The 15,567-nt window shown below is 42.2% G+C and overlaps 1 protein-coding gene across 5 annotated transcripts in view; it reads right to left on the bottom strand.

Moving 5' to 3' along the window:
- The window catches only part of AGAP1 (ArfGAP with GTPase domain, ankyrin repeat and PH domain 1), a 389,814-nt gene that overhangs the window by 116,709 nt on the left and 257,538 nt on the right, over positions 1 to 15,567 (bottom strand). For all 5 annotated transcript variants that reach the window (XM_066637277.1, XM_066637250.1, XM_066637243.1 and 2 more), the window contains one exon: positions 14,213 to 14,374. In XM_066637277.1, the coding sequence (XP_066493374.1) occupies positions 14,213 to 14,374 (162 nt within the window). The remainder of the gene's footprint in view (positions 1 to 14,212; positions 14,375 to 15,567) is intronic.

Genomic DNA, 15,567 nt, shown 5'->3' with positions numbered 1-15,567 from the left:
TGAGAAGGAAAAATCTGCAGATAGTTATACCTGTAATCACTTGCATGAGTGTCTTTCTGCAACAGTAAAAAGCAGTTTTTTAAACTGTGATTTTAAAGGAGTGCATTTTTCCCCTTCTCCAGGGATCAGCACATTCCTTCTCATTTGCAGGGGCCATTCGTGTTGAGTCAAATCCGTGTATAAAAAATCCGTGTATAACAAGGCTGGACCTGTATTAAATATAGGGGTGCAATTGGAGCCCACCTGGTGGCAGACTACACAAACAATGCTGCTGCTGAGGAAAGGAGTGGGAAAGGACAGGTCACTTACCTGTAAATACAGTTCTTCGAGGGCAGACATAGGAAGTGGAGTTCTGGGAACATGCAGAGCCAACCTCAGAATCTTTGTTGAGCTTTCTAGTGCTAGCTTTTGACTGGAGGAAACTCTGTAGACTATATGTGCTTCAAGGGTGGGAGGAATGCTGAAGACTTCAGTTCCTTTGAAGACCTTGCCTTAAAGTCAATTAGAAGCATTTGAAGCAACATCCAACAGTTGGAGTCAGACATGAAGAAGGGACAGTCCTGAGGACTGTGGGCCTTCCAAAGAACTTATCGTTACAGGTAAGCAATTTGTCCTCATCATTTGTAGTCTCTGTGAAGCCACATGTAGTAGAGATGAGTTAACTTCCCTCTTACATGCATGTGAGCGCAGGATGATCAAGAGAAGATGTTCAGTAGAACAGTATGTCTAAATGGGTCCTCAGTTCTCAACCTCATTACCCAGGCATAGCGTTTGATAAAGACTGATGGTGTAGACCAGGGTGCAGCTCTGCAGTGCTCCAGAAGAGGCATCTCTTTCAAGTTTGTGGCTCAGGATGAAACTGCTCAGGCACAATGTGCCTTCAGAGGCTGGTGGCTCTCGCTCAGTCCACAGGTAAGGCAGGGAAATAAGTAGGTGGCCAGTGGGAAGCAGAAGATACTACGTAACAGGAAGGAAGGAAGGGATACACTAAGCATCTAAAGACAGCAGCAGAAGAAAACCTGCAGTTGACACCTAAGTGCCCATTACAGTTGAACAGAGTGGAGTGCTACATAGATGCTATATTCAGCTGAGCCTTATGCAAGCATGCGCCTTAAAACAAGGTATTCCAGTAACGGCTGTTAGAAACAATCTTTAAGGTGGGCAGGTCTAAGTCCACTACAGCTTCAGGTTTGAAAGCCTTGTTCCTAAGTTGCTATAAGGCTAGGGATAAATGCCACAATGGAACTGGAGGCTTGAAAGGTAGATGCAGGCTAGTGATGCATGCCCTTGAATAACCTTCTGAACCAGAGGGTGTGGGAAAAACAGGTGCATTATCTATTACTGGATGGAAGGCAGAGATGGAAGCAAATGAATTCCTGGAGATGAGTCAGCCAAGCCCAGGGACTTAAGGTGGATACTGCAGTGCATAACGTCCCAGATAGGGGCATCACTTGGTTGTTACAGGTAAGCACAGAAGTGTTTTCACTTTGCTAAATAAGTCTCATAGCTTAAAAATTGTCTCAAGTGGGCTAAAATGTTTATTTTCCCCTGAATACAAACCAAGTTGGGGTCCTCAATGCCATCAGGTTTAGCGTTTCAAGAGTGGTGTGGGATTCAGCCTCAATTCTGAGAGAGGAGGTTGAACAGGGAGAAGTGATTTGGAACTGTGGCATCCTGTTTTTTTTCCCTTTCCCTTAGAGCACCCAGTGGAGTAAGCAGCTGGAGAAGGCAATGAATGAATGGGTGAAGGATTCATTTGCTCACTGCCCCTCCAAGAGGTGCCCAAGGGTGTTGCCCTACATGATCATTTCAAGTTGCTTCATGGTTGAAGCACCCATGGTGTTGAAGCTTTGTTTGCAGACAACTGTATTACCTTCCACTCAACTGAGGGTATCTACCAAGTTGTTGGATACACCACCCAGATAAACAAGTGTAGGGGTGATGTAGTGTTGAACAAGTCCAAAGTCAAGAAAAGGAGCAAGGCTTTTTGATGCCATTACATCACGTTTGTTTATTGTAGAACATGGTTGTTGAATTGGGTCCCTTTGGGGAGAAGGGCGGCATATAAATTAAGTTTAATAATAATAATTGTCCATTCGAATCTATACTACCCTTCAAAGATGGAAGGAAGGAACTTAATGCTTAAGACAGCTAACAGCTCTAGAAAGTTTTCCTCTCACTGTGACAAAGCCCCATTGATAGAGGAAGCCACATTGAGTTCCTATCTTCACGATAGTATGGTTCTGGATGATGAGTTGGATCAGAAGGGATCAGAACACCCTTGAAGAGATTGGCTTGACAGCCCACTAGTGCAGGAAATGTAGGACTTGTCCAAACTAGGGGTTTGTGTTGACAACGTACTTGTAACCTGACTACCAACAGGAACCATCTTTGCAGAGATATCATGTTTAGATGGGCCAATGAGACAGCTGCTGTAGTAGATACCATGTGACTTCAAAGACATTGGGTTTGATGTGAAAGTTGGGACAACAATCTTTGGAAACTTATGATGAGACATTATGGCCTGACCCCTCAATTCTGGGAGACAGGCAAAACAGTTCGTAGATTCCAGTAGGACTCCTATGAAATATGCTGAATCAGTTCTTATGGTTGATAAATGGCCTAGGAATCAAACTAATAGCCAGGTCTTTGATCAGTTATTGCTTGGATTATTCCACTCTAAGTCAATAATCCAGGTAAGGGAAAAACATTAACTCTCAATAACAAATAAATGTCACGACCGCAGCTACACACTTTGTGAACACTCTTAGTGTCACAGAAATGTCAATGGCAAGCACTCAATACTGAAAGTGCTCAGCACCTATATCTCTCATGTTGTTGACATATCACTATGTGAACATAAGTCTATTGTTCTGAACCAGGCTTGTAGAGGAGTGCCATGATGACCAGCATCAATTCCTATGGAATTTCTTAATCTGGATAGAAGTGCTGACATCCTATAGATCTAGAACAAAATGCAGAACAACGTCTGTTCAGAACTGTGAAGTGTTTTAGGTGAAAATAGCTGAGATAGATATTAAGATGGAATTAAAATGCTCATTCTCAGAAACCTGGTAAATTCCACTGGAATCATTTTCTTTTGGAATTGCACCAAATCCATGGTAGATTCCAAAGTTTTGATACTGTTCATGGGATGACCAGTAGGCATCTGGAGATGAATAGGTGCCAACACTGTAGTTTAGCTTAGAAGCTCAACTACAAGCATGAAGAAGGTAGGTGTAAAGAGGTTAGGTGCCAAGGATTCAGATTGTCTGAAAAATGAAGAATGGAGAGTGAAATATGCTAGGCTCAAAGAAGGTCTAGGTGTCAAAGAGTACATTTGGGGGGCTTTGGCCTTAACTGTAGCTTGAGATCAGAATTTTTACTATCTGTAAATTAAGTGCCTACACTAAGAGATAAAATAAAAACTGAGGTTAAAATGACTTTGTTCTGGAAAAGTGGAGAAAAAGACAACACAGAAGCAATTCTTTCATAATCTGTGGAGGAAGTTGTTGAAAAGGAGCTTAGGTATTCGGTGTTCTTCCTGCCCTTTCCCTCATTCAAGAACAGAAGGAGGACACTTCCAAGTTTGACTCTGTGCATGTGTAGAATTCCACAGTGTGTGACTACAGAGAGATCACAAAGGAGAACCAAGTGATGCAAGCCTGACTCAGGGCAAATCTGCTTTCCTTTCTCAGGACACTTCCAAGTTTGACTCTGTGCATGTGTAGAATTCCACAGTGTGTGACTACAGAGAGATCACAAAGGAGAACCAAGTGATGCAAGCCTGACTCAGGGCAAATCTGCTTTCTTTTCTCAGACAAACAGCCTCCAAACAGAGTTGCCTCTGCAGTTGACAGATGAAAGGAGGGAGACTGGTAGTGGCTTTTCAGTTCCAGCAGCAGATCCAGAGAAGCTGATGCACTTGACCATCTACGCAACTCTGTGACTGATGTAAAGCCCATTCATCTCTGTGTCACACAGCGTATACAAAATTAATGATATAGATTTGCAATAAGTAAGATGCATGATTTTATCTGGTGTGTCTTCTGGGGCATTTGGCTATGAGATACAGGAAGCTGGACTAGATGGGTCTATGGCCTGATCCAGCAGGGCTGTTCTTATGTTCTTGTGATTTTCCACAAGCAAGATCTCTCTCTCTCTCTCTCTCTCTCTCTCTCTCTCTCTCTCTCTCTCTGAGTTGGGAGGAAATTGTCTCAGCAGCTGGCTCTAGCTTCTGGAGCTGGAGAAGGGATAGATGGTGATCCTACATTGCACTGGAGTTCAGCAAGGTCCTCCAAAGTCCACTTTAATGAGGACTTTGGAGGCACCTCTTCTCCAGCACCTCTTCTCCAGCTCCAAACCTAGAAATGGGAGTGGGAAGTAATGAATTGATCCCTAACCTTACATGGAAGTGCATACAAGGTCAGGAGGACTAAGGGTGCGATCCTATGTCCTGGGATTATGGCAGTACAGTAATCCTATGTATTTGGGAATAAGACAATGAACACAATGGGACTTACTTACTTTCAACCAAAACAACAACAACAACAACAGTATTTATATACCGCTTTTCACCAAAAAGTTCACAAAGCGGTTTACAGAGAAAATCAAATATCTAATGGCTCCCTGTCCCAAAAGGGCTCACAATCTAAAAAGATGCAAAGGAATACCAGCAGACAGCCACTAGAACAGACAGTGCTGGGGTGAGGTGGGCCAGTTACTCTCTCCCTGCTAAATAAAAGAGGAGCACCCACTTGAAAAAGTGCCTCTTACCCAGTTAGCAGGGGTTAAAAGTGCATTGACTGTGCTGAATGAGAGGAGTAGGATCCTGGCAATCAAGGTCAGGCAATTGCAGTGACCTATTATTTGAGCCTTCAGAGGAATAAAGGCCTACTTTGGAAATGGCTACAAGACATCCAGTCTCTATTATCTGGACCCCTAAATAGTTCTACCTGTGCAAGCCAAATTAGTGTGTTATTCAAGGAGTACACAGGAGAACTGCAGTTTGAGTTGAGTCAAGCAAGAGAGCCAAATTATATGCTAAATGTTCCAAATAATCTTATGGCTAATACAACATATTATGGCTCCTTCCAGCATAACCACTAGTAATACAAATTTATTTCCATATTCCACATAATTTTTACCATTGGAAACTTGATTTTGCAATGTTGTACAGAGCCAGAAATGAATCTTCTAAATAATGCTGTTCATCATGGATTTTTCCATATTGGATATGTCCACTGTTCCTCAGCTTCCAAGAGAATGGCATCTATTCTATTGTGATTGTGATTCTGATTGTGAACCACTTCTAGTCCTTCTGGAGAGCTGAGTTGCTGTTGCTCAGCAGCAGTTGCTGCTGCTACTGCTGTTAATAATAATAATAATAATAATAATAATAATAATAATAATAATAATAATAATAAAGTACAGTTGTGCGTTGCTTAGTGGCAGGGATGTGGACCAGTGCCCCTGTGGCCGAGTGAGGCTTGACGTTATGTGAAGCCTCCGAAGGCAAGGGGAGCGTAGGTTTTCTGAGCCTCACAGAGGCAGCGTGCATATGTGCACTGCCTCTATGAGGCTCAGAATGCCCGTTTCGTTCAAAAACATGCAACTTCTGGTTTCCTGGGAGACTCATAGACGCAGCACGCAAAGTGCGCTGCCTCTGTGAGACTCAGGAAAGCCTCATGAGGTGAGGGGAGTGTAGCTTTCCTTGGCTTTGGTGGCTGGGGGCGTGAAAAGGGGCCAGCAGCAGCTATCGCATATGTGGGTTGTTACTGGTTGGAAAGTCGCTAAGCGACACTCACCTGTACAAATTCCATGTTCCACTAATCTTCCATTCTATCAAAGAAACTGTACAGAAATAATACTTCAGTTCAATCAAATAATTCTGAATATATTTACATGGCAATACTGGTAAACAAATAAGGTGATTTTGTGCTAATTATACAAATTTTTGCGCACCTTTATCCTCATTTTCTTCTCTACACCCACAACAGTATATTCCAGCATAAAATAGCTATGCAGATCACAGATTATTTTTAAGTGCAGATTGCTCTAGTAAAGTACGTGAAGATGCCAAGTGAGTTGCTCCTTCCCATGTGTCATTTTTTTGCCAAATGACATATGGTGAACACACTTAAAAAAAATAGTGCTGTCTTCTGTAAGCCCTATTGCCATGTCATTTTAGAAAGATAAGAGCCAAGTTCTTAACAAGGAATTGAATTTTGCCTTGATTTGCTAAACTAAGAACATCATATTTATATGAAGATGCCTCATAAGAACATCAAAAGAATTCTAAAGCTGTCATTTCCCTATAGTTTCCTGTTACAGGATTAGAAAATGACAAGGTCACCTGCATACCAGTCAATAAGTTCAGTAATTTGAAAGTTGTAGTGCATTAGTTTCTTAAACCTAGAGACTAATACGCTAATGTTCAACATGCGTGTTTGGCAGTAACTGAAAAGAAATATCTTAAATATTATTAAACATTGCGTCATTAAATATAAATTAGATGGATACAAGAGAAGTCTAAAAAATTGACTAGGAGTTCAGATACTCTAAATGGCTAATATGTCCATTTTTCACCTGAAGCCCTCTCCAATGCAGTTTTGCTATTAAGCAAAACCTAAAGAAAGGTAATCAATTCCAACTAAAAAGCACTTATCCTGGAATGACTATGCGTAAGGCACTTCAAACCGCTGGCTGGCTGCCAAAATCCAGACAACTGCTATCAATGTTTCTGACTATCACAAGAGCACAAGGGGCCATGCATAATTGACTAGAAGATGGGCTAAAACTGTGCCCAATCAGTATGTGATCAAAAACGCGTGGAATATTCAGCGCCACTTGATTACATGGAGGTACGTCCTTTCACTCTCCTCATGAAATCTCTTCAAGGTCCAGAGTACTGTAATAAGATCATTACTGTCAAGCGGTACGAATCGCAGGCAATGAGTCTTGGGATAGGAAGTCATACTTCACAAGCTTCTCTGGTCTTTTTTTTTTTATTTTACTGCGTATTGAGGCAGCAAGGCGATGAGGTGACAGATAATGATCATATCAATGTGTGGCAACTAGAAAGGCACTTTTAAGAAAAAACAGAAATCAGCTTAAGAGAAACTCAATCTCTTTTTGCTTGCTTTCTTAAAAATTAAACAGAATTCAATTGTGCTCACTATTTTTATCAACGTAGCCTTGCCATTCAATTAATCATTTTATACGTTTTGCTATAATATGAAAACCTCATAGGCAAAAGGCCAATTTTCTACTTACAAAGAATTTTCTATTACTTTGTAGAGGGGAGAACACTAAGCTGAGTGGCTTGCTGAAGTTGTATTTTCACCTACTTAAGCCATTTCTGCCCAATATACGCAACAGGGACCAAATGTGTACACCTGTGGGTCAGGCAGAAATGGGTTAATTTATTCGCATAAATGCTGAACTTAGCAAATGGCACATAAGCAAGACGGATAGTGCGAATGGCAGAAGGACAAGTTATTAAAACAAATATAAAACCAGCTATCTAAATGCCCCAAAACATGACAGGAAGCACAGACTGAATAGAAGGTATTGCTGCTGGCTGGATCAGATATCTAGCCAGCCAATTTAAAGAAACTGTTATTAGAATATTAACAATGCACTGGTTTCGCAGAACACTGAATATTTGTGAGTATCAAACAAAGTGACATGAATTTTCAAAGGAGAGTTTCATAGTACCTTCCTCTTTACAACGGCAACATCAAACACAGAGGTGCTTTTCATTTCCCAAGAAGCTCTTCTCTCAACAAAGGTTGTGACTCTCCCAATCAGAAAAAGCAAGCAATTTGCATGCAAATATGCCCAGTCATTCTGTTTTGTTATTTGTCCTGTATTTAAGGCACAGTAATATATAGCTGCTTTCTAGTTACTCAAAAGGTGAAAAATTGCACTATTTTTTAAGTTTGCTGCAATGGAAAAGCTTTGATCAAGCATGTTACTAACTAATCACGGCCCAGACAAAAAATATATTGTGAAGCCACTTTTCATTAGAAGGAGCCTGTTGCAAAATCACAGTAGAAATCAGGACCAGGTAAAGCTGTGTATTCACTACGCAGCAGAGAATTTGTTACCTGATGTGAAATGAGGAAACTCTGAAGCAAAGTTTCTCTCTCCCTCTCCTTCTTCGTTGATAAAACATTAATCCTCTCTTTACAGAAAATACCTGGAAACATGGGCAATGTTCCAATGATAGTTGGATCTCCACGCAAATTAAAGCAGCATGCACCTAACAAAGCAAATCAGGTGAATGCCAAGGCTGTGGACAGTGCGAAGCAGCAGATACTACAGGGCCAGAGAAAAGGGAGAGATGCACTGAAGTCAGGAGCGGAGGAAAACCTGCTGCTGACACCTCAGTGGCCATCACAGCTCTACAGGTGGGAGTGCTGCATAGATCCTAGATTCAGCTGAGCTTCAACATGCTGCTGACATACAGTTAACCTGCAACACCTTGAAGTTTGCACTGACTGGTTATGTACAGAGATCAAAGAACATCGTAAGACTTGCACTTGGAAGGAACTGCTGTTGTGCGCATGCTAATATTTCACCCATTTCCCCCACAAAACAGCCCTTGTCCCAAATTCTCAAACTCTTCTGAAATTCAGAATAGTTGTCTTATGGCAGCCAGTGAGAAAATAAAAAATCAATTAAGTCCATACTACTGTTAAGAATATTTATATACCTCCTTTCAACAGCAACAACAAAAGTTCACCAAGCAGTGTATATAGGTAAATGAAAAGATGGTTCCAGAGGACTTGCAATCCAAAAGACAACTGAAATAAATACCAACAGCAGTTACTGGAAAAGATGCTCTTCTGTAGCCCTGCAGCAAGGATATTAGAAATATTCAGATGCAACTTATATTCTAAACCTCTAATAAGCAAGCAGAACAATATTCAAAAAGGAAAAAAACCCTAATGTGAACTCTTAGTAACAGAGTTACTACCAGAGTAACAGAACCTGGCGACCCCCTCATTTGCCACCCAATGACCCAGAAGTAATTGCGGTGACATCACTGTCACCGCAGTTACTACTGCACCTCCTCCTCCTTTCCCCCTTTGAAAAAAGGGGTGAAGGAGGAAATGACTCCCAGGCTCTTAGTACTGGCATAAAAGACTGCATTGGAGCTGTACATGCTGCTTTTAGTGGTGCCCAGGAAGCGGTGCTTGCCACCTGGGCGCCGCTTCCAGCAGTGCCAAAAAGCTCTGATGGAGCCTTTTGCACTGCTTAGCAGTGGCGTGTAAAGCTCCATTGGAGCTAGAAGTGGCGCGCCTCCTCCAAAATTGCTATCTGGCTATTCTGAGAGTTGCCCTCCTTCTTTAAAAGGGAGGAGGGCAGTCTTCAGATGTGGTCAGGAATTGCACCAACAGTGGCTGTAGGAGTGCAGCCACTGTCAGCGCAGTTCCCTGCTGATCTGAGGACGGTCCTTTAAAGAAAGGGGAGGAGAAGAGGGCGGTTTTAAGATTCACATGGAACTGTGGCTGTGCTCCTGCAGCAGATTGCAGCACCACCACCCCCAAGCCTGTCGCCTAGGCATTTGCCCCGTTGCCTTCACTGGGTATGCAACTGATTCCCTTTAAAGTTAAGAGGGAATCATCAATCGACTTTGCAAACATGTTCTTATGTTTTCTTACAATAAGCTTCTGTATACTTAATGCAACACCAGCAAGTTCCCAGTGTGCAGTGCACCCACTGATTTCTCACATACCAGCAAGTTAATCTTTATTTTGCAACATTCTTCTTCTGAATTTCCACTTATGTAAGTATGCCCAATATAAATCCATTCATCACTGTATTTGTCCTTCCAAGAAGCTACTTTTCTGCTGGCCACCTGACACTCTTCCTTCCAACTGGGAAGGCGTAACTTGTAGCCTCTCCTGACCCTGAAGTTAACAAGAGTTGAAAGACCACAAGAAAGCTTTCAACTTGTTTAGTCTGCAATGAAGCGGCTTAAAACAATATACGAGTTTCTCCTCCCTTGTCTTCTACTTCTCAGTATCAACATAACGGCCTTTTAACAGCAATCCTTTTATGTCAGAAAGGCTATGACAACTGAGGCTGAAGGTTTCCAAACTAGTGACCTTTATGCCTTGCTTAAAAGTGAATGTCTGTGAATTCTGTGTAGATTTTATTAATTTTTGCCCTCCTTTTTTCTGAGGTGCACTGTGACACTTCACTATTATGTCTCCTACAAGACAATGAATGAACTAACCAATGCTCAGTGAAAACTGTTTTGATATTGTAAAGGCAGCAACCTTTGGGAGAGCTAAAGTACACCTTCAACTTCCTTTAGTTTGGGCATTAATTGATCACTGCTACAACTGAATAACTGACGACACTTCTGTGTAAAGATAGAAGAGGCACAAGACTACTATGTGCTACTCTTACAAAATGTACTCTTACTCTACTTCTGCTACTCTTACAAAATGTAGACAATTACTTCACAGAATACTAACTGGTTGATTCATTCAACAGTCCATCCACCGCAACACAGATTTTTTGCTCATGGACAGGTCCAGTTACAAAGAACACCAAATCCAGATGTAACAAACTAACACAGAGACATTGTGGCACTGACAAAAAAGTAAAACCAGAACCAGCAAAGTGAAAAATCCAACACAGGAAAGAAATAAAGGATTGCATCTTTATACATACACTATCTATTTTATAAAATGATATGAACAAATGAAATTGACAGAAAAGAAATTCAAATATACAGGAAAATGCCATTAGCTTTCTGCAATCAAGATGCTCTTGTTGCCCTGGTTCTGCTTTTCTCTTACTTTTGGCTTGCATATGATTCAACTGTAGTCACAGATACAGGTGCAACCTATTTATCCACTGATTTTTTTTATCTTTGTCTTTTTATCTTTGTCTCAATGCGAATCTGGTGGGAGGAATTGTAAGTCGAAGACACCTTTGCCTCCTTTGCCCTGCGCTGGCATATCAATCAGTTTCAAAGCAGCCCAAAACATTGCAAAAAGGCTCCGCCTGGCCCAGGCAGGGAATAGCCCTGGAGCCCTGGAAGAGGTTCCCCTTGCGAAGGAAAGTAAGACTCCTGGAGCCCCTGAGCCAGCAAAGAGGCTGAAGAGGGGTGGAAAACCTCTGTAGCCAGCACATGTGCAGCAAAGTGGAGCACTCACTCACACACACAGGGGCAGGTGCGGCAGTAACAGAGGGGATTGCTTAAAAAAACCCAGGGAGTGTTTGCCCAATCCCCCCCTTCAGACTGAGATGATGCAGGTTCTCTGTGCTCCAGCCTACACAAACAAAACAGCCCAGCAAGCAAGTCTTCCCAGCAAGCCAAAGCATTAGATTTAGGCTACAATCCGATCCACACTTTCCTGGGAGTAAGCCCCATTGACTAGAATGGGACTTACTTCTGAGTAGGCAGGCATAGGACTGGGAGGCTAAAATCCTCTCTACACTTTCCTGGGAGTAAGCCCCATTGACTACAATGGGGCTTACTTCTGAGTAGAAATGCATGGGACTGGACTCTTAAAAGCTGAGCATCCCACCTCTGAAAGAAGCGGGGACAGCTGGCAACAGGGAGGGCTGAGTACTGAGCAGAGGAGTCAGGAGGGTGAGGTGATTGAGAACAGCTGCCTTAGTTTCCTTCCAGCCCCAAGTGTCAGGCTGCAGTATATTTGCTTAACTCTATGCAATTTAGCACAATTTGTTTTTTCTTAATCTCGATGGGTCACAGAACAGAACTCACGAGTATTAAATAGGCTCCACCTGTACTGCACTTCTATTACCTCAAACCTAAATTTGGCAGTGGTTCAAGGCAGCTATTAATATCAGTTAATTGGTAGCAGCAACCTCAGACAATTCCATTTATAATTTGGTTCTATATTGAGAATCTCCCCCCCAAGCGGAGTAGAAGGGGGCACAATCCACCATTGCTCACCCAGTTTTCTCTGTCTTGGCAAGATGCTCTGCATGGTAGCTGTAGTGGGCTTTAGTTCTGAAGCTCAAAAGTATTTGTTGTAAGGATGAGCAATGAATCAAACATGAGACTAAACCATTAAAGTCACTTGCCATGATATGATTTGTTGTCACTGGACTGTAACTTCTTATTGGTAAAATGAGAAGGGTTTCTATTCATCCAACATGGGATGGACATGAACATGTTAAGAACCTACAACTTGCATGTAATTGACATTCCATATCACAACTTTAAATCACAGAAATGATACAGTTCATAGGGTAGTAGTAGTAACTAAACATTCTAGAGTGCAAAAAAGAGCCAAGATTCCTGCTGAAGCACCATAAGCCATCACAGTGCCAACATAATAAATAGTGAGAGAGGTAGGATGGAAAGTCATGACTTTGTCGGAAAGCCTCTTCTTGATTCTCTGCACAATGGCGTCACTAGGGTTTGCATCACCTGGTGCTGGAGGCCAGCGTGTCACTAGGCAGGGCAATGCCCTGGATGGTGGGCATGGTGATGTTGGTTTTTTGGCTATACCTTTTGACAGAACAGATATTTCAAACACAGTTTGTTTCATTGCATTCTGTATGAAATTACACATCAATTGATAGATAACATGATTTCTACAAACCGCGATTTTAGCCATTTTGGTCACTACCAGTGTCACCACCCCCCAAGTCACACCCCACCTTACTAACACCTTATTGGTTCCATGCTGTGTCATAATATCTCACTGGCTCTTCAAATAATCAGTCTCACTGGTATGTGTTGAATTAAGGAAATGTACTTTTTGTTACATAAGACAGCTGCATTTTTGTTTTCTGGTTTTTTTGGCCATAACTTTTGATAGAATGGAGATATCTCACTCTGTCTTACTGTATTCTACTGTAAATTACACCTTGAATGATGGTATTTTTCCTACAAACCGCGATTTTAGTTATTTCGGTCACTAGTGGTGTCACCCCCCCATGCATGTCACCCAGTGTGGCCTGCAACCACCCCCACATCCTCTAGCAAAGTCATTGCTTCTGCATGATTAGCTAAGCACATTAACACACCTGAGTTAGGCACTGAGGTGCAATATTAATTCAAACTATGGCAATACCCACCACCAAGGTGAGGGAAAAGAAGTCCCATGGGCTGCTGGATGACCATGAGTCACTGGTACCCCTCCCCTACTGATGCAAGGACTGATTGCTTCCTCTTCTTCTTTTTGTTAAACATACATTACTTTTAACATTAACAACTTTTTTGTGCTGCTTTTTTACTGTGTTGGGGAGACAAGAGTAGTTTTTTTACAGTAATAAATGCAAGCATTAAGTCAGCTTGAGCACAGTGAAGAGGTGAAATATAAAGATAAAACAATTCTGAAGCCTCATATTCTGTACAGGTTAATGCGACAGTCATGTGGATGGATAGGCCTTCGACCCAATCAAGTAAAGAAGGGCTTCGTCACAGAAAAGGCTGTCGCCATTGTTGAATGAAGAGAGAAGCTTTACCTTCATGTCCTACTAGAAAGTATCATTTGCCAGTCCCTCCTTGAGGACTGCAGCTATGAAAAGGCAATGTTATAACTCACTTGCTGAAGTCTCTGCTGATGGAGCTCAGGAATAGTTTGAGCACCAGCAATTGCATTCTTCAGAAGCAACAAACAGCAGTGGATAAGTTATATAGTAGATCTGACCCCATCCAAATAATAATGAAGCATGATATCTCTTGACTAATTTGTAGAATGAAATCTACTTGCAGATTAGAGAAGAAGAAGAAGAAGGCAACTCACAAAACAATTTCAAAACCAAAATTACTGTGCAGGAAAAACAAAAACAAAAACATGAGCCAGATAAAGATTTCTGGCAAAAACATCATGAGAAGCTTGACACCTAGGCTGAATTCCTGCTAACAGTTGCATCAGGATAAGTTGTACTGACTTCAGTGAAATTCATTCATGGGGAAGGGGGGTTAAGATGGTCCTAGCCTATAGCCTGAGGATTTTTATTTTTTATTTTTTTTTACAAAAGAGTAACAAAAGCAGTCAATTGCATTCAGGAATGGGTCAATCTGTGGAGAGCAGCAGGGGAGATTTATTTTTTATTTCCCCAGGACATGATAACAAGCAAGCAGGGGGAAAAAGAACCACACAAAACAAAACACATCTGAAGCCAAGATAAAGGACACCATGAGATATTTGGAATCTGTCAACACAATGAGAGTTTGCACCTCAAGTCAACATAAAACAGATACCTTCAGCAGTGCCTGAGATACCATCAGCTTTAAAATTGCTAGTGCTCTTCTTCCTGCGATGCTTTTTCCTGTTAGCATGAGGGGATGGAGGAGGGTCCAACTTAGGACTTGTGGTACTAGATATACTTGGGCTGGAACACACAGAATCTCCCAAACCAGTATCTGTTAATAAGAAAAAAAGGGAGAAAATATAAGATGTGGTATATTGCTACTGTCTCAACAAAAGTCAGCAACCAGGCACTACTTAACAAAGGATTTGGTAACAAAACACTAAAATATATCCAAGTTCTTCACTCATTTATTAAGACGTGTGGCTACTTCATGCAGTAATCAGAAGTACACGTTCCGAACCTGAGTGCTTCTGAGACCTGCTACTTCACATTTGTATAATACTTTCTGAGCATACAAATAACTTCATGTGTATGATTTCAATGTAATCCTTACAATGCAAGTATTATCCCCATATTGTGGCTGGTAGACTGAAGCTGAGAAGCGAGTGGCTTGCTTGAGACTACCTGATAAATTCATGGCAGAGGTAAGATTTGAACCAGAGAAATCATGATTCACAACTCTTAGTCACAACCAGAGTTGGGAACTCGAGTCAGTGACTTGAATCGTGAAAATGTGTGAATTTGGATGACTCATTCTTGAGAGTCACATGTGTTTAAGACTCTGAAAAAACACTCAATTCAGGGACCCCCCCCCTGACTTGGCAGTCCTCCCCAACATGTTCAGGCTTGAGCCTGCCCGTGTCTGGGTGTGCTTGCTTACTTACTGTTTCTGTGGTGTGTAAAACCTTGTGGGGCCAGCAATCTGACCGGGTGAGCAGCAGGAAAGTTCCAGCCAGGAGGCAGGAAAGAGTTAAAGATTTCCTCTTGCAAGGAATGGGGGAGGCGGGACTGGGCTCCCTTTTCCTGATAGGAATAGATGATCAAAGATAGGCATTCTGATATTTTCATTGGCTGAGGGATGGCTGGAGGAGGAGCCAAGGGGGTTCTTGCCTTATGATTGGCAAGCCCAAAGAGGGGGAGGAGGCAGGGAGGGAGTTCATAGTGATCACGCTTTGCACCACAAGGCTGGTGGGGAGGGGGAAGCCTCATTGAATGACCGGCTGTAGCGGGACTACTTCTGAGTAGAGCTGCTAAGGATTGGGTTGCCCTGGTAAGCCTTGTAACTGCTGCGTATGACCCTCCTCCCTCTTGCAGCTTCTGTCCCTGCTCTCTTGCAGTCTCTCCCCTCCCCTCCCATCATCTTTACAGATGGGATGGGGCAGTAAGGGAGTAGTTAAAGAGAACTCCAACACACACGCACACACATACACACACCCCAGCAGCAGCACTGTTTTCCCCACGGCT

Source organism: Tiliqua scincoides, chromosome 1 (assembly GCF_035046505.1).
Source record: "Tiliqua scincoides isolate rTilSci1 chromosome 1, rTilSci1.hap2, whole genome shotgun sequence".
Taxonomy (NCBI): domain Eukaryota; kingdom Metazoa; phylum Chordata; class Lepidosauria; order Squamata; family Scincidae; genus Tiliqua; species Tiliqua scincoides.
The sequence above is the reverse complement of the archived record's forward strand: the minus strand, read 5'-3'. Positions and strand labels throughout refer to the sequence as shown.